General features: G+C 38.1%; 1 protein-coding gene across 2 annotated transcripts in view; it reads left to right on the top strand.

The window, feature by feature from the left end:
* Positions 1-24,109, top strand: part of GABRB3 (gamma-aminobutyric acid type A receptor subunit beta3) — a 107,183-nt gene extending 83,074 nt beyond the window's left edge. For both annotated transcript variants that reach the window (XM_067294264.1, XM_067294269.1), the window contains 5 exons: positions 730-812; positions 1,949-2,086; positions 8,621-8,773; positions 13,284-13,528; positions 23,759-24,109. In XM_067294264.1, coding sequence (XP_067150365.1) covers positions 730-812; positions 1,949-2,086; positions 8,621-8,773; positions 13,284-13,528; positions 23,759-24,109 — 970 coding nt within the window. The remainder of the gene's footprint in view (positions 1-729; positions 813-1,948; positions 2,087-8,620; positions 8,774-13,283; positions 13,529-23,758) is intronic.
* The last annotated feature ends 832 nt before the right edge of the window (positions 24,110-24,941 follow it).

The following is a 24,941-nucleotide window of genomic DNA, read 5'->3' on the forward strand; positions in this document are numbered from 1 at the left end:
ATAAAGCCATTAATTTAAAAAAAAGTGCAAATGCTGTGTGCCAGCTGTAAATATAATTGTTTTTGTTGTGTATGTGTATTGTTGGCTCTTACTTATGACACACAAGAGCTTGATGAAAAATGTAGATTATCAATATTGAAATGTTTTCAAATTCATCTTGATTTTGCTAAATCGCCTACACTGGAAATAGAAAAGCAAAATTATATTCTGATTTTGGGGGAAAATTTAAAATTCAGTATGACTCTTCATTATAAAATCCCCTTCAATTAAATTTTGAAAAGAAGAGAAATGTATTTGTCTTTGAAACAACTTGGACTTAACAACTTCTTTTCAACATTGCAGTTTACCTATTTTTTTTCTACCAATGCTGCAGAACCAAAAAATCATTTATTCACACAACTCGAATCATTTTTGACATTTGTAGCAGACTTTTATCACTTCACATTTTCTTATATAAAGTCGTATCGTTTAATCCCAGCAAATGTTTGTATATATTTACATGTGCAGATAGGTCTATTGAACCCCAAATGGACTGGTCACATAACTGTGAGTTACAGTGAGTTGTTCCATTTAAATCAATGTAAACACTCTTGTAGTAAGCTACTACTCGATGTAAAACCATGGACCAGATTCTCAATTACTGTAAGTCGTTCTTCAAACAGTCCTCACTTTGAAAAATACCCTGGATTATTGGATGTATGGTAATTTTGTTTGATGTTTGTATTTCAGAATCACAACCACTGCAGCTTGTATGATGGACTTGAGAAGATACCCATTAGATGAACAGAACTGTACTCTGGAAATAGAAAGCTGTATGTACATAAGAAGATGCATGTAAAACATAGTTCAGATGTGGTGCATTTTTCCTTTAATGCAGCTTTAGAATAGTTACACTGCTGTCTTTAACCATTAAGTAAATCGTGTAATTAGCACCCTTTATATTTTTTTACTTTTTGCTTATTTGACAGTTTTTAATATATAAGGGGTCATCCATTTCTGGTTTGCAAATGTGATATAGAAAAATGGGTCTAGGACAGAATGAAGCAATTTATTGCTCCAGAGGCAGTGACTGGATGCTTATCTTCAACACGAGAGAATGAATGTTCATATTTTAATCGGATTCATTTGAAAGACAGCAAACACTGTGGTACAATTTTCTTTTGATGTGCTTTATTATGCATGGATGGTCTTGCTGCAGGACCCCCTGGGCCTTCAGATAGGCTCCATTTATGGTTTGGAATTCTGTTCTACACAGAAATAGATTCTCTCTTCAACCTAGTCATATCCTATAACTGGAATATTCAGATGTATGATTGTGTTTCAAGAGCTCCTGCTCCATTTCTGCTACTGGCTGAAGGTTGTGTGCCTTATACAGAAAATACCACTACATATTATTATGCTCTTGTGAAAATTGTATTCAGCTGGAGTCCTCCACTGCAGAAGCTAATGGTGCCACTCACACTCTTTAGTATGAGTGGAAAATATCTGCCCAACTATGCTTGTCCGCATTCATAGAATAATCCATCTTTTTCTGATAATTATTGGCATGAAAGTGCACTTGGTTTTGGTTCTAGATGGATATGATGTCTTAATTCACACTATTCTGTGGTCTTGCAGATTGCAATCAGCAATCCCTGAAACTGGTAATGCGTGGTATATTCTGGCTCATAGGGGCCATTCATCCTTTGTGGATTTCATGAGAATGATACTGAAAAAGAAGAAAACAGAGTAGTTAGCCTCAGATTTCTGTGTAGATTGTAATGGAACAGCTCTTCAGGAGAGCCTCTCAGAATGCTAGCATACCACAGACATACATACCTAAATACCATACCCCATTCCAGCTGTTCTAATTCTTTAATTGTCTCAAATGACAAACCACCTATATTGTGTCTGAAGCTCCATTAGATTCTGCTGTTTTTTCCACCTTGTTCTCATGCTTTGTCTGCAGATGGCTATACAACCGATGACATAGAGTTCTATTGGAGAGGTGGAGATAATGCAGTCACTGGCGTAGAAAGGATTGAACTTCCTCAGTTCTCCATTGTGGAATACAGACTGGTGTCAAAGAATGTTGTCTTTGCCACAGGCAAGTATTATCATTTGCCTACTCAATACTTAATTTCCTTGTGTACAACCATTATTACTTTATTAATCATTATCACATATAGTCTTAGCGCTGTGTTCAGTGTTTGGCTAAAGAAATGACTTACTTCATAAAGCCTTTTTGCAGAAATCCATGAAATAGCTTTTCTTGATGCATTTTTCTGTTTCTTTCTATGTGTCTGTGCGTGTGTGTGTGTGTGTGCACCATACTTAACCAGGTGCCTAAATTTCTATGATTTAAATAAATATAAAGTCATTCACCTCTGAATCATCAGTTTAACTGTAGCCTACAGGGTTACTGATCATACAGAGTATGCTATGGCATTCTAGGTCAAAAAGACATATTTTTGAACACCTCCCCACAGCTTTTCAGGTCATGTTTGTTTTGTTGTTGTACAATGAATGTAATGCCTTTTATATCTCAATTTGTACTGGTGTTACTAAATAGTAGTGTGTGCATAACCAATGCTTTCTGTCGTCATTGTTAAGATGCTAAAAATTAAATCTCTGGGTTGCCTCCTTCTTGTTCCCTTGAAAAAGTAGTAAGAAATTCTGGTACCTCACAGCACTGGACATCTTCAGATGACAAAAAGCGCAGCATGGATTTACATGCTTGATATTAGACACCAGCATATTAACATGTTGCTATGTGTGACAAGACCAAAGCAACACAGAAAGTCATCAGCAAGTGGGGACAACTGTTTGGGACCTCCAGATTTTCAGTCCAAAACAGACAATGGAAATGCGCTGTTCCTTCTATCCCAGAGCACTAGAACAAATGAAGCACAGCTCTGTTATGTTTAGCAGCATCACTTCATCCATTCTTTGGACACAGCATCTGTTTCAAAGTACACAGAAACACTAGTTATATTTCAGAACAAAATATAAATATTGCTGGAAGTGAAATTAATATTAGGGGTATTGCCAACTGCTGCCATCTTTGGTTATCATTGCGAATGGAAGCTTTTTTTTTTAATTGTCTTTAGCAGAAAGAAAAACAGATACTTTAATCCTCTATCTCTCCCTTTTGCAGCTGGTGCCCCCTTTGGCAGTCAGGGCCCTCCACAGGACTGGAGGTAGTTTTGTAGAGCAGCAGGACAACAATGACAATACAGAGAATTTCATATTTGGGATGTTTTGATGACAGTCCAAAGCCACTTTTTAGTTCAGAATGAAATATTTCAGTAAAGAAATGATTTAGTAATTTAGAGATGAGAGAGATCTGTTAAATTCAGGAAAAAAAGAAATCCAAAGAGCTATGAGACAAATATAAAGAAGAATGAAGAGCAAATAAAAACTAGGGGTAGACATTCATATGGCTAGCGAAATACTCAGAATCATAACTGTTCTTTCCAATAAATTTTTGGAAGGAATATAAAATCTCATGCTTCAGGGTTTAAGACAGCTTGACACTAGGGACTAGGATGAGACTGTTGTGGAGAACAGACTACTCTGTTTCTTGTACCATTTTCTGAAGCATATATTTTTTGTCACTCTTCAAGACAGGATACTGCATCTACTGTTGTTTTGGTACAGGATATAAAAAATATGAATTATGACAAATATTTCTATGCAAGGGAATCATCACATTTTTTTTCTCAATGCAACACATCTAATGCTAAGTCTGAAACTTGCTAGTCAATCTGACAGATAAAGCCAGCAGAGTCCCTTCACATTTCTTCTCAAGACCCTCCTTTCTTATGTTCCTGATAATTAGGGCCAGTTTCTATATTTTTGTGGGAAGTAAGTCTGGCACGCTTTTTTTTTGGCTTTGAGGTTATTAGAGTCTCAAGGGAAGATATTAGTTCTTTGAGTGCAATATCTTAGTGAACATTTCAGAGATTTCAATACAGTTGCACTTTGATTGTGTAAAACTAAAAGAAGACTTCAGAGTCATTCCATAAACAGCTTTTGGAGTAGTTATTTCTCCTATTCTCCATGAAGGAGCAGTACTGTATAATCTTGTATAACTTATGCAAATGGAAAAATCTGTTCCCATAGTTACTACTAGGAAGAAACTGTAAGCATGAAAAAAAATTTTGCTAATGACACAAAGCTGGGAGGAATGGTAAGAATACTGGAGGAACTGCAAGTGTATTGAAGCCTAGCATTGGAGTTAAAAATGATCTTGCCAAATGGGCAAAATGGATCTTAAAAAAACCTATAAAAGTCAATGGGGACAAGTAAAGACACAACTATACAGCTAATTATACCTATGCAAATTCAGGAGGGGAAATAACTGGTTAGGCAGGATTTTTGTGTGTAGAGTTGTGGGGGTTATTGTTGATCCCAGCTTGGACGTGAGCTAATGATATCTTGTTTGGGAAGAAACAAATGATCCTACAAGGAGTCTGACTTGCACTGCTAAGGCCTCAGCTGAGTAGCATTCTTCAAGAAAGTTGTGGACCAACAGAAGGCAGTCTAGGAAAAAATAGCAAGAATAAATGGAAGTCTAGCAAATGTAATCTGTGAGGAAAAAAAGAGAACCATGTGTGGTTGTGTAGAGAATAACACGGGAATAACCTGTTCTATTTATCCATGATGAATAGAACAGAAAGTAATTGCTGTGAAACTGCTGTGAAAAATAATCTGGTTTGACTATCCTTCTAATGGCAGTTGAAGGCCATAGAGGCTACCTTAAAATGTCTCAAATGGCACTAGATGCCTATGTGTCAATCAAGCCCCTAGTCAAATCCGTGCTGTCAGTGAAGGCTAAAGAGCTATTCATCTCTTGAACACCTCTATTTTATCAACTGAATATCTCCTAGGACACTATTCAATTGCCTTTACATAGGTATCTGGTACCACTTGAGATTCTGTGGCACATCCTGCTTAGCAATTAGGCAGCCATTCCAAAGAGTCTTAGAGTCCTGTGTCTTATGTGCCAGTCCATTGCATCAGTATTAATTACTTAATTGTATTACTTAAGTCCTAGTCTTCAGTATCCTAAGGCATCTCAAATGGCATTAGACACCTGTGTGTAGGTAATTGAAGCACACCCTTAGAATCAGCTGGCTGTAAATCTAGGTCTCCATGGTTTATTCTGAGAGCGTAGACACCTTCCATATGTAAATACCTCTACGCAAACATCTGAAATTAAATGCTTGAGTCAGTGAGCTGAATTGCCCTCCTAAATGATAGTTAAACAGGAATCCTAAGAAACTGAGCAGGAGTGGGGAAATATAACACACAGCCTAAAAATTTCAAGATTCATAGCAGTTAGAGCCAGATTAGCAACCTGTTTGTAAGAGGAAGGTAGTCCTAAAAGGTTTGAAAATTAATTATTTAGCATATTCTGAAAAATCAATCTGTAAAGTACATTTCCAATTAGCTGAAGAACTTTCCCTGAAGAACAGATTAATATAAAAATTCTGTAACTGACCAACTCTGTTATCTTGGTTCATACTTGGATAAAACAGCAAGAGACTAATTTAGCCTTGGAGCTAGATATTTCAGCTTGCTAGCTTTTAATGAAAATGAAACAGAAACAAGTAATTACTTTTTACCAAGTGCTTCAATATATGAAGGAGGAATATTTGCAGCTCGGTTATTGATTAAGTATTTGTTTTCATGTCTGCATTCTCAATCCTGTGGTTAGATTTAAATATTGAAGGCCAAATTCTGCTGTTCTTGTACTATTTAAATTATCCTGGAGACATCCACATGTTATATGATGCGAGAGGAAAGGTAACAAATCTGGTCTTTGGACAGCACCACTGTTCTTTAGGCAAAAAGCATATTTTGATGGAATGTTAACAGCTAGAATTTTCTGGTAATTAATCTCTAAATGTACGGAGCTTTAACTGACAAATCATTATCCAAGCATAATAAGGCAAGTAACAGTGTAATTGTTGCGCTCACCAAGAAATCCATTTTTATTAAAGAAATTACACATGATGATTCCTTCTTAGGTAAATAAAGATCTGGGTTTACAATCTTTGATCCATGCAGGTGAAGGCCCACCCCGTTCACTTAGCTTTAGTCATCCAGATAAAGAGGGGAAATAAGCTGCATTCACAGGAGTGTTCCTTCTTTTAGGTCTTTTTTCTACAGAGCCCTGCATTTGCTGGAAATGAGAAAGACAGCAGGGAAGGCAGGCTGGAGGCAGGACTCATAAACCAGAACTCTGTGAAGGCATAAAAGTAATACAGATGAAAGTAATACAAACTTCTATAGTCTCAGGGACAGCTACATAGCAGAAAACCATGGCAGCGTGGTATTTGTGCTGGGTGGAAGTGGCAGGAGGTAGAACTGTCTGAAGAAAACAAGACTACCAGTTCATGTTTCAGTTTCAGGCTGAATTATACAAAGACCAAATTATTCTGAAATCTTCTGAGAACCAGACTTCCCAATTTGCTGGTAGCAAAATGATCTCTTTCTCACTCCCTGAGATTCCCCAGTGCTTCCAGGGTACTTGATACTGGAACAGCCCAAGAAGAGGCATTGATTCTGTGATCGGTCTATCGAACCTGACATACTCTTGAATGAATCCTTCAGACTATTGAAGAAGCAGTATTTTATGGGAGACCTTCCAGTTATCACCTCTATCAGTGGTTTTCCCCAGACACCCAGACCAGGATAGGGCTTTTGAAAGGAAGAGATTTGTAGAGAATCCTTTCCATGGGTGGTATATTTTATGAAGTAATTTTCCTCAACAGAGCTTTATAAAGATTTCTGCCTGATGCGCTACTCCTCTTACTGCAAAGAGGTGATCATGCCTGCTAAATTTTTAGTGTATTTCGTGGCAGATGTTCCTGTTTCATTTACGCAGTCTGCAGGCTCAAGGTGGTAGAAACTGTTTCATGAGAACGCTCAATGAAAAAGTTAAGCTCTGTTCCAAAAAAGCTGACATGATTTCAAGGAGAGAGTTTGTCATTGAAAATGAAACAATGATACAATTGGAAAATGAAGGTGTTAAGCAAGCTAAAGTCTGAATGATTCTTTGCTGAGAATTATGTAGACTGCTTTAGACAATAGAAAACGTTGGTCTGGGTTCCATAATGAAATAAATTGCTCTTGCTCTATCAATATTTATCTACTTGTGAACCTAGAAGACAATGCCATTTCATTCTGGAAAAAAATATTATTGATTGAAATAATAACAACCAAATGCATCTACCAGATATTTCCTTTTTTAGTGATAGTTCTTCTGAGATGTGTTTGATAAAACAAACAAAGTGTTGTTGCATGAGGTTTGATACTCTCTGGATGCTCCTGCTGCCTGAAAACTGTATAGCGTTTTTCCTGTCACATGACCCAAAATATACCTAACTATCAGGAACATGACGAAGAGAAATCTGCAATTTTCTATTCCTTCTTTCTCTTTAAGGACATCCATCTTTCTTGTGTATACAGGCATATGTAATTTCTGTGCTCATATGCAAAAATATAAATGTAATAACTTTAAGTGGTTTGTAAATTTTTAATTGTTTATAGATCTAATCTTTCACACCTTATACATGTTTGTATTAGAATGGATAGGAAATGATCTACTCTCTAGAATGGGAGCCTCATTATGTTCAGAAATGTTTTTTAGAATATTGACTATAAATAGAGATTTTTGAAGAGCTGTTAGAAGTATCATATCTAAGACTAGTAAAGCAAACACTGAAATCAAGGAGCTAATGTTATGTGAAAGACTAACTTTTTTTGGTACAGCTGTAAAACCAAGCATACTCAGATTTAATCCCTTTTGCATTTTTTAAGGAAGTTGCACTTTTTTATATTTGAACACTCTTACTGTTTAAAATATATTCAGTAAGGTTGATACTAATTTCGAAATACACTTGTTTGAAGTTAAAACAATAAAATGTTTTGTTTGAAAAAATTGACATTGAGGTTATTCATTTTTTCATTATTTATTTGCTCCAGTTGAAAAAATTCATGAATTATATATAGCTGGAAATATTTCATGTGCCTGTTTCTTCATTTTTTGCTAAAATAGTTCTGGAAGAAAAACTCTGTCCAGCTCTAATTGATGTTATGGACTTTGGATCAGGACTGAAGGCTTTTTCTCACTGTGATTCAATACAATTTACTTTTGACACTTTAGGTAACATGTTTCTCATAGTTCAGATGTAATTAAAAAGCACCATGTCAAGAACAACCATTCTATGTAAATACCAAGCAATGCACATTTTATATTTGGAACTCTACTAATCTTCTAAATAAAAATACTATACATAAAAATTGTGTATTTGGATAAGCATTTTACATGGAGACCTAGGCATCTGTTTTTAAAAATTAACCAGTGCTCACCCATCTGTTCAATAATTTAGAATGACTTACTCTCTCTGTTCTTCCCAAATTCAAATTGCTTGCATATCACTATATTCTCTGCAAGGTTTCTTTTAATACCAACCAGTAATACATTGAAGGCGTTTTCCCTACTGTTCTGCAGATGTCATAATACCGAATAAAATATGCATGCTTTAGTTTCTACGGAAACTGAAGACAAATATCTGCAAATGTCTTTTCTTTAGTGTAAATAACATTGGTTTTCCCTCCCTTTCCTTAGGTGCCTATCCAAGACTCTCACTGAGCTTCAGGTTGAAGAGAAATATTGGATACTTTATTCTTCAAACCTACATGCCCTCCATACTGATTACCATTTTATCATGGGTGTCATTCTGGATCAATTATGATGCATCAGCAGCAAGAGTTGCCCTTGGTATGTGATAAGGATGAGTGGGACATTAAAATGTCAGACTGAATGTAGCCTTTGGAGGTTGTTAAACACTGCAATGTGATGTCAGTGTTTTGATATTCCAAAATCATTTATGTCAAAATCATGTCATTCAGTATTGCCTCAGAAGTGTTGAGTTCTCCCCACATACAAGAATATAGGTACTACTAAATCTCTGACATGAGCTGCTCATACAGGTCCCAGCCTTGTTCTCATCAAAGTTAATGTTGTTGTCAGTAACTTCAGTGAGGGCACCAGCTCCAGAGTCATACTCCAAGGGTTTGAGCATGGGCTTTCAGTCCAGCTCAGTGTGGGAAGAAAAATGTGGCTCCAAGCCTCCACCTGGGGCTCTGGCTGAAGTTATTGGGGTTGCTGTAACTTACAGTGACAGGAACAGACCTCAAGGTCTTCTGTGCTAGCTGGGAGTATCAGAACACAGGAGCACATCAGCTACAGACCATGACATCCCATCTCACTCTCAGAATGCCCAGTATGATGAGTGCATTTTTATGACGGCTTTAAGTGCCTTTTACCCCATGGCAGAAAAACATGTATTTAACACAATTTGGTGACCAATCCCAGACTTTTTCAGGTCAAAGGGTCCTTTAGGTAAGGGAAGGTAGCTTCAAAATATCCCATAGGGAATATTTCATCTGTTACAGAAGCATACTCAGGGATAGCTATAGACAATGAAGATTAAATGGATCCATAAATAATCCTTATGACTACTGCCTCTCATCTAATCCCAAATCCCATCTCCAGCCGGTGCTTCCCAGTAGGACATACCTTCCCACCTGAAACTTGACACTAAACCCATACTGTATAACTTCTGAGTCTACTCTCTTCTTTTTTTAAAGAGAAACATATTCTCTAGTTCCCTTATTTTTCTGATATGTACCACAGCAAACAAAGACTCCAAGTCATGCCCATACGTTTACCTATCCCTTACCTCCATAGATCCCACATACCAAAGCAGGCTGGGCAGCTACAACTATACCTGTGTGCAATATCATATTATGTCCCAGTATCTGAACTAGAGTAACTGAAAATATTGCAGATTAACTGCAGTTTTTGTACAGTAATTCTGCAGATACTGTGGATTAGATGGTACATATGCGTATAGTACCGATCATACAATATTGCATTACCACACAACAGCTAATGCATGTTCAGCAGGTTGCAGATATGTAGTAGCTTAATGGAAGGTGGGGCATAGAGGCCAAGCAACTCTGTTATATTCATAAATGAACTACTGATACCGAAGATCCACCCCAGAAATATTATGGCCTCTTACAGGATGGTAGGGGTGCCACTTTAGAATCATCTGCTAGCATCTAGATTTTAATGCTGGCCAGAACTACAGTAAACAGAGGTGGTTAGACAGAAATTACCAAAGCTGGTGACGCTCCACACCCTCCTACAATGGACTCACAAATTTTTCAATTTTTTTCCTTGTTTAAGGAACAGAACTATCTCATGTGACCTATTTCTGTGTTGCACAAGGGGTCCTTGTTCATCAAGTGCTGTACTGTGGTAACACACATACTAGAACAAAAGTTGGTCAGTACATTCAAAGGACTCTCAAGATCCCAGATGTTCTATTTCCAATTGATAGAAAGTCCTTTGGAGAGGATGAAAATCCATATGATAGGTTCTTCTGAGAAAACAATTAGTGCCTTGGTAATTATGGCTTGTATCATTTCATATTTGTATAATAAAGTTCTGTACCACAGGTCTAATCCTGTGTTCCTTTGTATAGCCAGTTTTATGAGTCTGAAGCTGGTAGGAAATTGTATCAAAGCTTAAAGGCAGTGCAGTGTTGCGTCTTTGGACATACCTGGCTCTGGAAAGCTCAGTATAGAGGAAAGTAAGGCCTGCTGGCCTAAGTATTTGTTAGAGGAAGGATTCCCGGTGCAATCCTTGTAGACATGAAGACAAACTTTTACTCAACCCCTGCAGGAAGCCTGTATTCTCTGAAAGCCTGAGTCTGATTCATTCAATTCCATGTTTTGCTCCAGCCTGTGGTCCCTCGATGTGCACATTATCTGTGCTCCAGCCTGGAGTGAACCAAGTAGTTCCCTCAACAAAGAAACCCAGGCACAGAACAAAGGACAGTTCATTCCCGTGCTTTGTGCTATAGACACTACAAATGGAGACTGATGTCAAGAGAAATATTCAGACCCTTCAGTTGTGGGGCGCCAGTGCTCAGAATTGTGAGTTTTTGCTACTTAGCCCTTGAGGTTCCTAATTTCAGTCCTTTGAGTGAGGAGAAAAATAATCTTGGGGTTCTCAGTCCTTGAGAAGGGCTGTAGTCACCAGATTATCCTATTTTTATATGATGGGTAAATGACAGCTGCTTCTCCTCCAGCTGTGCTTTAAAAGAAATTCATGGTCTTCAGAAGGGAGATACTGATCCTGCATGAGTGTGGCGTGTGCCTGCAGTGTGTAACTCAGGATCTCCCAGGGAACATCTTTCCTTTTGGTTAGTTGTAGACACCTCTGTATTCAGTGTGCTTACTGTTCTGGATCACCAAAAGAGCCACTGGACTCTCCCAAGGTAGTGTGTAGGGACTTATCTTCAGAATTCATGTTCCACCCCGGGAACCAGCCCCAAAAATGTGGCCATTGCAATACCTGCTGGGCGGGCTGCTAAATCCCTTGGTGGATCTAGGCTTTGGTAAGAACCTGTGGGATGATAATGAGATACCAAATGTGTGTTAAAAGATGAATCTGTGGATTTCTGATACAGGAGTCAATTTTATCTTTCTTGGAATCCCTTATAGGAAGCAACAGCAGGAAATCCTACAGGGAAAGAAAGTAATTCAGGCCAGAGAAATCGCATGGGATGCAAATGTATGGTAATATTTGCTACAGTCCTGCAACCTTCTCACCCCTTTTCCCTGTGCTGGCAGTAAGGTTTTCTAGAGAGCTTGTCAAAGTTTCTTTAGGCAAAAATAACTCTAACGTGACTCTAACATGTCAGTTATACTCCTCATTTTACTGCAGAGTTGGGTGGATTATACACAATACAGCTTTTTAAATAATCTTGTGCTGTATATGACTCTACTGTATTTCAAGCCATGAAACATCGGACATCAGCACACACTTGTTTCACAGTTTAGAGGAAAAGCATTGAAAACCACATGACACTGACCTACTAACTATACAAAATATCTCTTATAGACACTCATAGGCTACTACTACTGTTCCCTGGAGTGACACTGTTTACACAAACAGCTTGATTTTGAGTTATATTGTCTTTATATCTGTCTTCAGGGAAAAGAAGCTGTGCTTTCTAATATGCCAGAATTTTTCTTTTGTTCTTAATTTTTGTTCTGCCTGCATTTTAGTGTCTACTTACAAACTGATGGTATAATTATGGAATCAAAGAAAATAGGAGTGGAAGGGGATCTATCAGAATGGCTTGCCTCTTTTACCAATGCAGAATTATTCTACAAATCAGTGTTTTCAGTCTTCTGTGATTTGTGATTCCCATAAAATTTCCAGCAAAGACACAGACCCTGCAGTTTATTGTGAGTTCAAGCAGACTGACAATAAATTTGCTTTTTTACTGACTTTTCAAAAACAGGGCTCTGCAATATATTTTCAAGTGCTATGTCCATCTTTAGGTAAATAAATGAGGGTTTCACATACCTAATAGATCTTCTGGATACTTTATTAGTGTCCAGTGGATCACTCTAAAAAGACTGCTCTGCCTCCTTGACTTTTTCTTTCCTCAAATATGCGTACCGGTCTGCTTCTCACTGCTCATCTCACCTCTTTCTAGCTGTCTAAAAATTAGGCTACTAATCTAAACTAGTCATCTCAAGTCCCCTTTCATGAAGAGGATACATTGTCTTATCCTGAAGTAGGTGTTTAATATAGATGGCATGAACTGCTCTAGAGAAATGCCTATCTCTCTCCATCTGCTATAGAGGGACTGACTTCAACCAGCTGTTAAACTGTTAGAAATTTAAAATGGGATGAGAGGATTCTCTTGCCAAGGTAGTGGGCTATGCAAACGCTCTCCCTTTATATGTTCACGTGGCTTTATCTATCTAGACCCCTAATTAGTTTTGTTACTTCCTAAAAAATTCTCTCCATTGTGTGATGCTAGCACGGTACTGAAAGAGCACACCTTTCAGTGCTTTACAGACTATTTGCCTTCCTATCTCAGATCTGTTTGTTCTTAATGGAGCAGATGCTCAGTACAGCTACACTGGCTTCGATGAAGCTGTGTTAACTAACTGAAGTGATGCTATGCCCCCTTGTTTGCTAATCTCCCAGGTCATGTGGAGAAAATACTATAACAGAATAATAATGCGTCAAGCTTTAATTTTGCTTTCATTTGCTGTGAGACTCACTTGAGAGACTTCTTTCAGAAATTTTTAAGCTTCTGCACACTGACAAGGGAAATTTGCCAAAAAGGAAAACAAAACTGAAGCATGTTCTGCTTATGTTTGTAAGATACGCATTCTTTTATTTCTTTGTCCAGGAATTACAACTGTGCTGACTATGACAACAATCAACACTCACCTGAGAGAGACTTTGCCTAAAATTCCATACGTTAAAGCCATTGACATGTATCTTATGGGCTGCTTTGTATTTGTCTTCTTGGCCTTACTTGAATACGCCTTTGTCAACTATATTTTCTTCGGAAAAGGCCCTCAAAGGCAGAAGAAACTTGCAGAAAAAACAGCAAAGGCAAACAACGATCGCTCAAAATTTGAAGGCAACCGGGTAGGATTCTTTAACCTATATATGGTCTTTCTTTTCTTCCTATTACAAAAACTAATTGTATGAAATAAACAGAAAAATCATGCATAAAAACAATGCAAACTACATCTCCTTTTTGTGGGCAAACTTTGGCATTTTTATATCCAAGAACCTAAATAGAAGAATATATTTAGGCATGCATAAAACTAAACGAGTATAATTTGCATGACAAGAAACTAATAAGAAGAAAATGAAAGGAGTGCGGCTAGATGGAAAATAAAAGTCCAGATCTCCAGAGTCATTTATCTGACTAAATCAAATCTGATTTCATTGTGATTTGGTCTAAGTACCTACATGAGGGAATCCTGGATCTGAGCATACTTTTTCTCCCTTCTCTTAGAGCAGATGTATTTAGAATGGGAGAAAACAGATAAAGGATTAGTGCTAGCATGCTAATTAATTGACCTGCTTAGCTGAACCACTGTAGGTAGCATTGTCATCCACTGCTGTTGAAGGCCAGCAGAAAATTATAATTCCTGGAGAAACTTTCAGATTGATTTCTGAAGCAAAGTGTTGACGTGGTCAGTGCTGATTACACTCCAGCATATTTCCTTGCCTTGAGTATTAGTTAATGTGATGCATTTTGTCTCTTTTGGAAAAAAAAACCCAAAATGCAGGGTAATTACCACACTATGATATTAGCAAGCCATGTCAGTTTCAACTGAAGGTCTTTTTTTGGCTAAAATGGTTCCAATGAGGCCTCTCCATTCAGTTCTGCAGTGCAAGGCTGTTTTTTCTATCATCTATAAATTAAAAGAGTTCACAGTGACAAAACTACTGTCTGTTTATTAAATAGAAATATCACAGAAGTAATTGCAAACTGTATTTTATGATTCTAATGGTACTGGCTGCTATACAGCAAATGTAATACAGAACTACGCCTGATTGTCAAAAGCGCATCTCTGTGAAATATATTTTGAACCAATAAACCCATTTTTGTCCACTATATTATGAAACCAGAATCTCATCACAGTTGGCAGCACTGCTTAGGACTAAGCTAGCAAGAAGAATGAATTCTCTTTCTTTGAAAAATAGATAATTATAATAATAAAAAAGCAGATGGAAAAAGAGAGTATCACAACTGAAAGCAACAGAGATTTTTGCTGCAAGCAGGTAATGCAGATGTATGCACTAAGGTTCAGTTCTCCCAATGAGAACCATCTGGCGAATCTCATCCATTTAAATGATTTACATAATTCAGTATAAGTCTTGTTAATGGGATCAATATCTCCCCATGTCAGAATTTTCTTCTATATTGAGATCAATGGGTCTGTATTGTTAAAAGAAGCACGAATACCTTAACTAATGAAAACGAGAGGTTTTCATACCTAGATCGTGTCATGTTTATATCCCAGACCTGATCATACCATATATCAACATTTTATCACTTTTGACTTACAACCTTTCCTTTTCTTTCTGGACCATCCTAAGCAAATATTGTGGGTTGTTCTGAATTTTCTTCTGGTTTAATATTGACCATGTGTGGACTGAACTTAAGATTCAGATTCAGCACACCAGAGGTGAAATACAAGCGTGCTCCTTTGTTCCTTAGGGATCCTAGCTGTGAAAGGGAACTCTGTATACTTGGTTGAAACACATATACTAATAATGAATGTGAATATTTGCTGTTCAAATGCATTTAGGATAAATCACATTATATGTTCCCATTCTGTGTGTTAAACATTTTGCCTCCAGGTGGTGAAGTCGACAGAGCTTCATTGCAGTCACTGGAGTCAATGCCTTCAGAGGAGCACTGCCAGCATACAACAGGCAAAGACAGGGACATTAGGTAGAGCTGATTATAAATCTTCTGTTGGAACAAAAAACAGGCAGAAGGTGCAGATTCAGTGGGTGCAGGATGTCTAATCTGAATTTCTTATTGGAGAAACACTAACCAAATCCAAGGCAGAGGAGATTGCTCAGAGGAGATCAGTCCCATGGCTTTCAGTACTAGCAGCTCAAGGGAAATCCATCCAGCAGAGCCACTTTGGACAAAGTGCTCCAGAGCACTCAGTTACCAGACCTTCCAGGGACCTCAGCTCTGAAGCAGGAAAACTGTTTCCACAGTTCTGGGCGATGTGCTGTATGTGGCATCCATGGATGTAGCAGGACAGGTAGTCATGCCAGAGTTTTAACATATTTGCCATGAAGGAAAGTACCTGAAAGATCTACATCATTGGCTCTGACCTCTTCAGCAGGAGTAAAGAGACATCGGATTCCAACCTTTTCTTCAGTGGGTCTTGAAGATCATTGAATCTGATGGAAATAATGGCTTCTTGGCCCTTGCTGGCTTCTTACTGTAGAGTTGTGAGTAAGGAGCTGGATGTCCTGGGAGAGGGTCACAAACTGGAAGGCATAATGCATGATAAGGGAGTCTCAGAGCCATAGATTTAGACTATCTTGCATAAGCTCAATGAAATTATAGTTTTTGTCATTTCACTGAGGCTTTGGGCTTCCAGGGAGTCTATTTCAGTTCAGAAGGGCAACCTGTCTAATCCTGGGAAGTATTTCGTATCACACATGATTTGGGCCTGAACCACATTTTTTAAAAAAAGCAAAATGCCTAAAAACTGGAAACACATTTGCAGTTATCTCCACTATTTGGTGACTGTCAAAATGTACACTGTGATGGAAAGAAGGTTAAAAAAGGGTTCAAATATAAAACCAGAAAAGACATTATTTTTAGTTTGTTTCTGAGACTACCATTTTTGGCTGACTTTTGTTGCTGTTTTGTTTTAGTAATTGAATTTGCTTGTATATGAACCATGTGCCTGAACTCCCTGTCATTGATTTAGAGTCATAGCTCAGAGCACCAGAAAAAAATCCAGACCAAATAAATACATAAACAACCTTCCATTTATTGTCCACATCAGGGGCTGTAACCTGTGGGTGTAGTGACAGAACAGCTCTGTGCTATATCAGGTCCAGAAATTCAGCCTGCGTCAGTGCTCAGACAGGAGGGGCTATGGCGTTGTGGAAATCACTTGTTTATTTTTGAAGGCAGAACTTACAGAGCAGAGACTGCACAATATATTGCCTGGAGTTCAGGCCCTGAGTTTGACCATTGCTCTGGAGGTAACTGAGCCTGGGAGTGCTACTGAGGCAGCACATTTCTCTCTCAGGCAAATGGAACAGGAGAAGGACAAGGGAAAATGTCATGATATTTTCACTCAGGAGCATTCTAGCCTATGGAAACCTGTAAAATCAGCATGGAAACTGATATTGCAATTCATTTTTTACATATGAAAGGACTGAAGTCTGGCATGCAGGCTACCAGGTTTGGTTGTAAACACTCCTCTTATATGTGTAGCAAAAGGACTTTGCATGCTTTCCTACTCTTATTTGATTACAGAGCAGGAGACTTTTAATAACAAAAATGTTCAAGGCCACAAAATCCACAGATTTGGGTATGATTCTGTTTTATCTCATAATTGCTTTGTAAAGTGGCCACTGTTGACGCTCAGAAACATTTCCTAATTAATTTGTCAACACCATACTCTGTTGGGGGGGTCTGGATTTGAAAAATTGATGCTGTGGTACAGGTAACTGTGTTTCCCGTCATGTTGGTGATGCTGCTACAGACACGTCAAGCTTTTAGGCATGCTTCTCTGCCACGCTGCTGACAGGCTGTTGCTGAGACCTGCTGTGCTGCGGAGGGCTCTGCCAGCTGCTGCCGAGCTGCCTGGTGGCGTCCCTGCCGCCCCATACAGCCTCACGTCCGGCTCTGCCTCTGTATTGAAGCCAAAGAGCACAATAGCTCCAGGCATAAGAGCCTTTGTAGCATGTGAACGGCACAGCCGGTGTTCTCACATTGCAGAGGTGGCAAAGAAAAGCAAGAGGAAAAGGAAAACTGTGCCCTATTTTCTCCTGAGTAGCACTGCTTGAAGGTAGAATGGTGACTGAGGCATGTCTGAGTAACTCGAATTTCAGCAAATGGTTTCAGAAGGTTCAAAGCTGATGATGAGATGAAACCCAAGAGAACCTTTGCAAGTGACTCATATATGGATCAGTGGTTGACTACAAAGAAAATCTCACACATAGCCATTTCTTCTTTTGACTCCTTTTTCATCCTATTTTACTTCAGATAACACAATTCAAATAGTATTCCTCTCTGAGCTTTTCCAGCCTATCCCAGTAAACCTTGGTTACTGGAGGGTGGCACAGGATACTCTTCTCTGCATGAACTGGTACCTTACTGGTACCAGTTAAGATTGAAAACCTTGATACACTGGCTCATGTATGAGGACAAGCTCCAGGAAGAACTGGATCTTGATTTTTCATAAAATCTTCTGCCTGGGGTATGGGTGCCTAAATTAAAGTCCTGTGTTTATGGAAAAATTTCACACAAAATGGATGGCCTGTAAAAATGTTTCCCTTGAAAACTGATCACCTGTTTCTCAGATCAATTCTGTTTCTCCTGTTTGTGTTGGTAATTTCAGGTTCCATTTGTAGCTCTCAGCATTTTCAGTTTTGTTACATAAATTGTTGCTTTTAAATAAGGCTCAGATACAGCCTAATTTACAACTAAATCAGCATGAGAGAGCTCTAAGGCAATCCTGTTCTCACTTGTTGTTCACTCTTGTGGTAGAGGCTTCTGGCAAATCAGCTGGCGAGCATGTGTTTTGGGCATTGCTCCTTCTGGGCCAGTCCACAGAGGTTATGATTTGTTACAGTCCCCTGCTAAAAATATTGCTTCTTAGTTCAAGCTGTGGCAATTTACATTTTCCGTTTGGTGGTATCAAGAGTTCAGCCCCAGGGTATCAATCAGGAGGGTAACTATCACACAGGCTCATTCAAGCTTCAAACCCCTGTGGCTGCCAGACTTGTGGGAAGAGCTTCCTTTGAACAGAAATAATACATAACCCTTTGTAAAAAGGCCCTTCTAGTTCAGCAGTACTACGTATTTTTTTCGCTCTGGAGATCCCTAGTTCAAACTCCCACTGTTGGCCAAGGCAGCAGCTTCCCATCAGGCATTACTTAGATTAGAGGCCCAGGCCACTTACATCTACTTAGTGCTTTTAAAGAATTGTTAATTATAGCAATAATTCTCACAAGTGGGATTTTATTCTGAGAATGAATATCTTGGCTGCTGTGGTAGAATTATCATTCAATTTGAATTGAGAAATATGAGAATAGCAAAGCAGGCAGTATTCTGTGCATGTTCATCTTTTCTGGATACTTTTCTTGGTGCTATTCTGAATAGTGGGATATTTTTGAAACCTGAGTGTGATGAGTAGGTGCCAAGTTTTGAAAAATATCTCTCAGGGCGACGAACACAATTCCTGTGGGAAGAAGTCTAGTTCTGTAGCATTTATGATGAGGGCATTCAGCGTGCGCTGGGAGAGTCACGCGTGTACTTATTTTGTTCTACAACAACTTTGCACAAGTATGAATGGTGCCAATCCACACACGGTAAGAAAGATTGTACATAGAATCCATAGTACAATCCACAGATTTTATGAATCCAGAGATGATATGAAATACAGGACTAGGGAGGACCATACATTTATTTCCTTTTCTTCATCAGTTCAAATTCATCAAGGTTAATATCAGTGATATTAATATGCAGCTTCTTATGCTTTTTTATTCTTCATGCTTTCCTTTATTTTCAATATCTTTCCATCTTTCCAGTTCTGCTGGCTGCCCTAGGTTCTGCTGGGCTATTAGTAACATAATTTTCTTTCATTCCTTTGTGCTTATTAATTAATGTAAACAATTAGATTAAAGTGGTAGTGAGAGAAGTTTCAACTTTTAGACTCAATAGTAAGAATACTCAACAATATCATGTTTGTTGTACCTGCAGTTCTAGATTGTTTAAAAATATCAGTGGGATAATATGGTCAATGAATTTTGCTTTAGGCACAGATAACACTTAGGGCCTGATTGCTTACTATTCTATATGTTGGAAAGCCATTTACACATAAGAAGATCAAAACTGCTGCCAGGTAGTTTAACCCTTGCACAACTACGGGTGCACCAGGGCAGATCAGGTAAGAATCAGGTAGCTGGAGTCTAGATTACAATTTCCACGCAAAATAATTTCCATTTTATAATAATTTTAAGGAAATATCTGTTTTGCAGGAAAATGTACTTGCATAGTAATTTTGATGTAAAATAATGCAAGACTAACTACAGAGACAGCCTTTCATGCTGTTCTTGAAAGCGGCTATTTGCATTTATATTATTTCATATGATGGAAAGTGTTTACATGGTATTTAAAAATTTGGGATTGATGAACTCCTAAGCATACCTATGGGGTTTGAGCAAAATACTTCCTCTTTTTCTTGTGAAATAGAGTGAAGGACTTATCAGGAAAAAGAAATTTAATTGTAAAGTACTCCTTAAAATTTATGAAGTATTAAACAGAGAACTAAATGAGCCTGAAATAATCCAGACACTATCTGGTAGTAAATCAAGCCTCATGGTAGTTTTCTGACTAAAAAAGTGTTAATAAAGTGTTTTCAAACTGGCATTAAAACTGAAGTTTTCCAAGATTCTTGATTCGAGAATGGTATTCAATAGCAGCTCTTTTCTTTCATTTCTATAAAAATACAATACTTAACATCTAAACAAGACAGTATCTTTTTGTCTATAATTATGGAGTAGACTTGAGGCTTTCCAGGGGTAAAAAGGCTGATGAAGTTTCAGGTCTATAATATAAACTCCAAACAGAGCAGAACTTCTTGTTCTGCGCAGAGTTGAGTATATTGGTGAAGTCATGTTCCTCCAAGAGTAAGGCCCCGAGTTTCTTTATGAGCATCCTGTTAATCCTCCTTTTTTTAGCTTCAGTTAGATAAGTTATGACCATTTTTCTTTGATGACATTAGGTGGCTAGAGTCTTTGGATTTTTTTTTAATGTGGCATGTCTGGTGAACCTTCAAAAAGGAACCTGTTTTTACATGTGTAAAATGTCTCACAGTGTTTCATGCTTCTCAGCTTCTAACTGGAATTATGTGAGAACCAATCATTTCACCCTGGTGCAGTAACTGTAATTGTGCAGAGGTGGGAGGAATGGGGTTTGATTAAAATTGATTCTGAAATAAGAGCACTGGTTTTGCATATTTAGGTCCATGCTGATTCAGCAGGGAATTAATTAATGATTTGGTGCTCAGCTGTTTCCATCTGCTCTGATGAGCTTGCCGGGAAGCACTCCATGGAAACAACCAGCTCTGGGTTGTGTCGGGAAAGCGATGGGAGTACGTACAAGCAGTGGAGCCCAGCTGCAGGGAAAAGGGCAATGAATGGGTTCATGTGGAGCCACGCTCAAAGAGGCAGAAAGGAGATTGCCTGGAGGCCCAGGCACAGCAGAGAAGACAAGACAGGGAAATCTTTAGGTTAAAGTAGGATCACAGGGAATGAGAAGCCTGATTTCAGTTTCTGCAGACATCTTCTCTCCATCTGCTTCTTCCTTGTATTTGGCGTGCTAGTCTCTCAGTCTGTTAACCAGGGGATAAATTTTCAAATGTATATTTCCAAATATGTTTCATTTGTCATTTTGAGAAAATATATGCTGTTATGCAACCTCATAGGACATAATGTTTTGTTCAAACAGAGCATTTACACAAACACTGTAACTTTCTTGGCCACCTTTCATGCTTGATTTATAGATACAGTGACCAACTTAAAACTGGCAGTATTGCTTGTGGAATGGAAGATCAGAGGCAGAAGTTACAGTGGGGTGGCATGTAATGTTGGCAGATAAGGTGAAGCAGGCTATGAAGCATGATTAAATAAGTGAAATCAAAGTAATACTTTCATGGGAGAGGAGAACCCTGACTACATAGTTTCCTGCTCAGAGTGCAGGCTTTCAGCTGACACCTCACAAAAATCCAGTGCTCAATATAGAAGGACCCATGGACAGGCTAATATCTTTATATATATCAGTGGCAGACAGAATCAGGAGAGATCAGGAAGCCCTGAGGAAATAAGCAGATGACATCTGTAGGGATGGAAAGAAAGGGAGTAGAGACCTGAAAGACCAGCCAATACTGTCAGAGCAGTAGCACAGTAAAATGGTCTTTGCCAGCATTGTGAACAAGTTAAAGGAAAATGATGTAACAGTTCTCAAAGCTTAAGAGGAGAAAGAAAAGGATATGACATGATGCTGTGGAGGCCTGGATGAGAGATTTAGTTTTAAGCTTCATAAAGAAAAACACAGATCTTAGAGATGTTTTATACAATGGTGTTAAAAAGCCTGATCATAATTTGTACCAACTGCAAAAAACAAACAAAAAAACACAACAGAACAGACTAAATCAATTACCAAAATCAAATTAATGGTACCCAAGGTTGTATTTTACAGCTGTGTGTATTCCCTGGTTACAGATCCTGCTCAAAAGCATGAACTTGTTTTTACAAACCTCAAGCCCATACTTCTGTACCCAGTGGGTTTCTACCATGGGGAAAATAAATTATTCTTAATGACTCCTGAGGTTTCTTCACCCCATTATTTTGGTTCACATTGTTTATTTTTATTGATAGGCACTCATCAGCATAACATATGGATACCTACAACACCTTAGTTTTTTTTCTCTCTACTTGCTTGTTTCTCATTCATACGATGGGTCATGTGTCTCTCTCATACCATTTATATGCATTTTGGCAAAGCATTAGTGATAGACTATCGTAATTGTTTTCACTGAGAAAAAAACTGTAGTATCTATATTTGATGAAAGAAATATCAATTTTACAGAATTTTAGCAGGACTGAAAAAAGCTGAATGCCTGTGTATGGAGACACATAGGTTTGTATACTCCCAGTGTGTCACACAAAGCTTGCAAAGGAACTGCTATCAGATGACTGTACCAACTTAAGGCCATGGTAAAAGTCTGTTTTCTCAAACACTTTTATACAGATGCTTCTAGGATGAGATGTTTAACTGCACACAACTAGATTACATAGCAGGTTAGGAAAAAGTGTTAAAGAACAAAAGTGCAGAATGAATTATAGATGAATAAATTGTATAAGTAGAACTGGAAATTATCCTGTATGCCATGGTTCACAATCTATTTCTGACATGGGGAACTGAGTTCATTTGAGCAGAGCCAGACATTCATTAACTGGTTGAAAATATCCAGCCAAACAATTATTGTAAAATAAATGTAAAATAAACATACAGTAAAATAAATTTAGCAATTATTTTCATTTCCTAAATGCTAGCAGGAAGGTTGAAGCTGCTCCCTGCACCAGCTTTGTCCTCTGCCTCTCCTCCAGTGGGGAGGGGGTGCAAAGGCATGTGAGTCCCCACCACTGAAGTTACCCAATATTGACTGACATGGCCTCATTTGGGATGTTCTGTCAGTGCCACTCACTGGAACTGGAACTTCTTCTGCACTGAAGGAGCCATGCCTGGCTGTTGGCTGCACCTCCTCTACTGGTACTCAAGGGGACCAGAGAGTCTGCCCCAAATTTCTTAAGGACTCCAAGTGATCAGGACCTTCCTTGTGTTTACACAAAACGTCAGCACATTGTCCTCCAACACTGTGCTCACCTCCTGTTGGATACAAAGTTTGAAGGGAAGAGTGCCACCTATTCAGTTCAGCAGCTTTCCTCCTCGACTTAGTTCATTGCTCTTTATGGTCACTCATTCAAGTGGAAAGGCCCTGCAGTTATGCATTACCATGATTACAAAACTGAGCAAATGACTCTGGAATGAAAAGTTTAACAGAAAAGTTATAAAACATCTCAGTGGATTCCCAAATTCAAAATATTCAGCAGGCCAGAACTGTTCTTGTGATTTTATAAAACTTCATATGTACTTTGTTCATCTGATTTTAAATCCTGGATGGAAAAAAACTATTCGGGTTTAATTTAATTTCTTACTGTAGAAGAGCTGTCAATGACATTCCATCCCTTACCCTCATGCTCCCCCACCAGCCGTGTAGAGATTTCACTGATCTACACCATCCTTTAAAACGTGGCTGGTTTAGAGGGAGAGGAAAATGCTTGTTTATGCCTAATGTGCTTTTGTACTGAATGCTGGTAATATGATTATAATCCTATCTGTAAAAGTATTCAAATACTTGCTTGTTTTCAAGCAGCTGAGTAGTCCCATTTTTATCAGATTATCACGTGCTTAAAGTGAATGCATGCTTTCTTAAAACATATGTTTTTATGAAATTTAAATAAGCTCAAATTTTGCTGGTACATGTCAAATCTTCTAAAACAATGTCTGTTTCTATTTTTGCCCCCTAGGTGGACACCCATGGAAACATTTTGCTAACATCGCTTGAAATCCACAATGAGGTGGCAAGCAATGAGGTCACAACTAGTGTTACTGATGCCAGAAATTCAACAATATCCTTTGACAGCTCAGGAATCCAGTACAGAAAACAGAGCTCACATCGTGAAAGCCTTGGAAGGCGTTCATCAGAAAGAACAGGCCCCCACAGCAAGAGGACCCATTTACGAAGAAGGTCTTCACAACTGAAAATAAAAATTCCCGATCTAACAGATGTGAATGCCATCGACAGATGGTCAAGAATGGTGTTTCCATTCACATTTTCTCTTTTCAACTTAATTTACTGGCTATACTATGTTAACTGAGTGACTCAACTTTTTTAAAGGACTTCAATTACAAGTGAAGTACTACTTGCCTGCAGAGTTTATATATATTTATATATAAATATATATATATATATGAACTTTTACTATGTAGAGAATACTCATGTATGTGTGAATACATATATCACAGAATTGTGTGTATATGTAAGCACACACTGGAAAGGAAAAGTATATATATACACACATACATGTACACGTTCACTCTGACATTATGGACAATTTATCATAGAATGCACTTCAAAGGAACTTTTTACATTGAAAGGCAGGTGTCGTCCCAAGAACAAGCCTTGAGAAAGTAAGTGTTGTATATTATCACTACAAAACTTTGATTGTCATAGAAATTTTCAAACAGCTGTAATGGTGTATATAGTCAGTATTTAGTAACATTGTTTGTAAATGCTGCCATACACACTGATCATAAAACGATAGAGATACACTGGTGAGTTTAAAATAAGTCATTTATATTGCAGATCCATCGACTGTAATTTCATCAAGCCAAATTTGTTTTTCTTTGCTAAAAATTCTTGGTTTTATATATGTTGTAATAGGTTTTCTCCCAGTCATGAATGGGCGTCATTTTTTAGTGATCTCTTGCTTTCTTTTCTGCAGTAAGTAAGCTGATCATAGGAGTGTTGCTCTAGGTCTTTGGAGACATATACATGTTCATAATATTTCAAACAAGCATTTTAAGTGTCCATCAACAGTGAAAAGAGTCTTTTGTAAGTACTGTAAATGTGCAGCACATTTTCCTTCCCTTGGACTGATTCCAGCTGCCATGTCATTTTGAAAGAGAACAGCACTTTTTTAGTGTAAT

The sequence above is a fragment of the Apteryx mantelli genome, chromosome 1 (genome assembly GCF_036417845.1).
Source record: "Apteryx mantelli isolate bAptMan1 chromosome 1, bAptMan1.hap1, whole genome shotgun sequence".
Lineage (NCBI taxonomy): Eukaryota > Metazoa > Chordata > Aves > Apterygiformes > Apterygidae > Apteryx > Apteryx mantelli.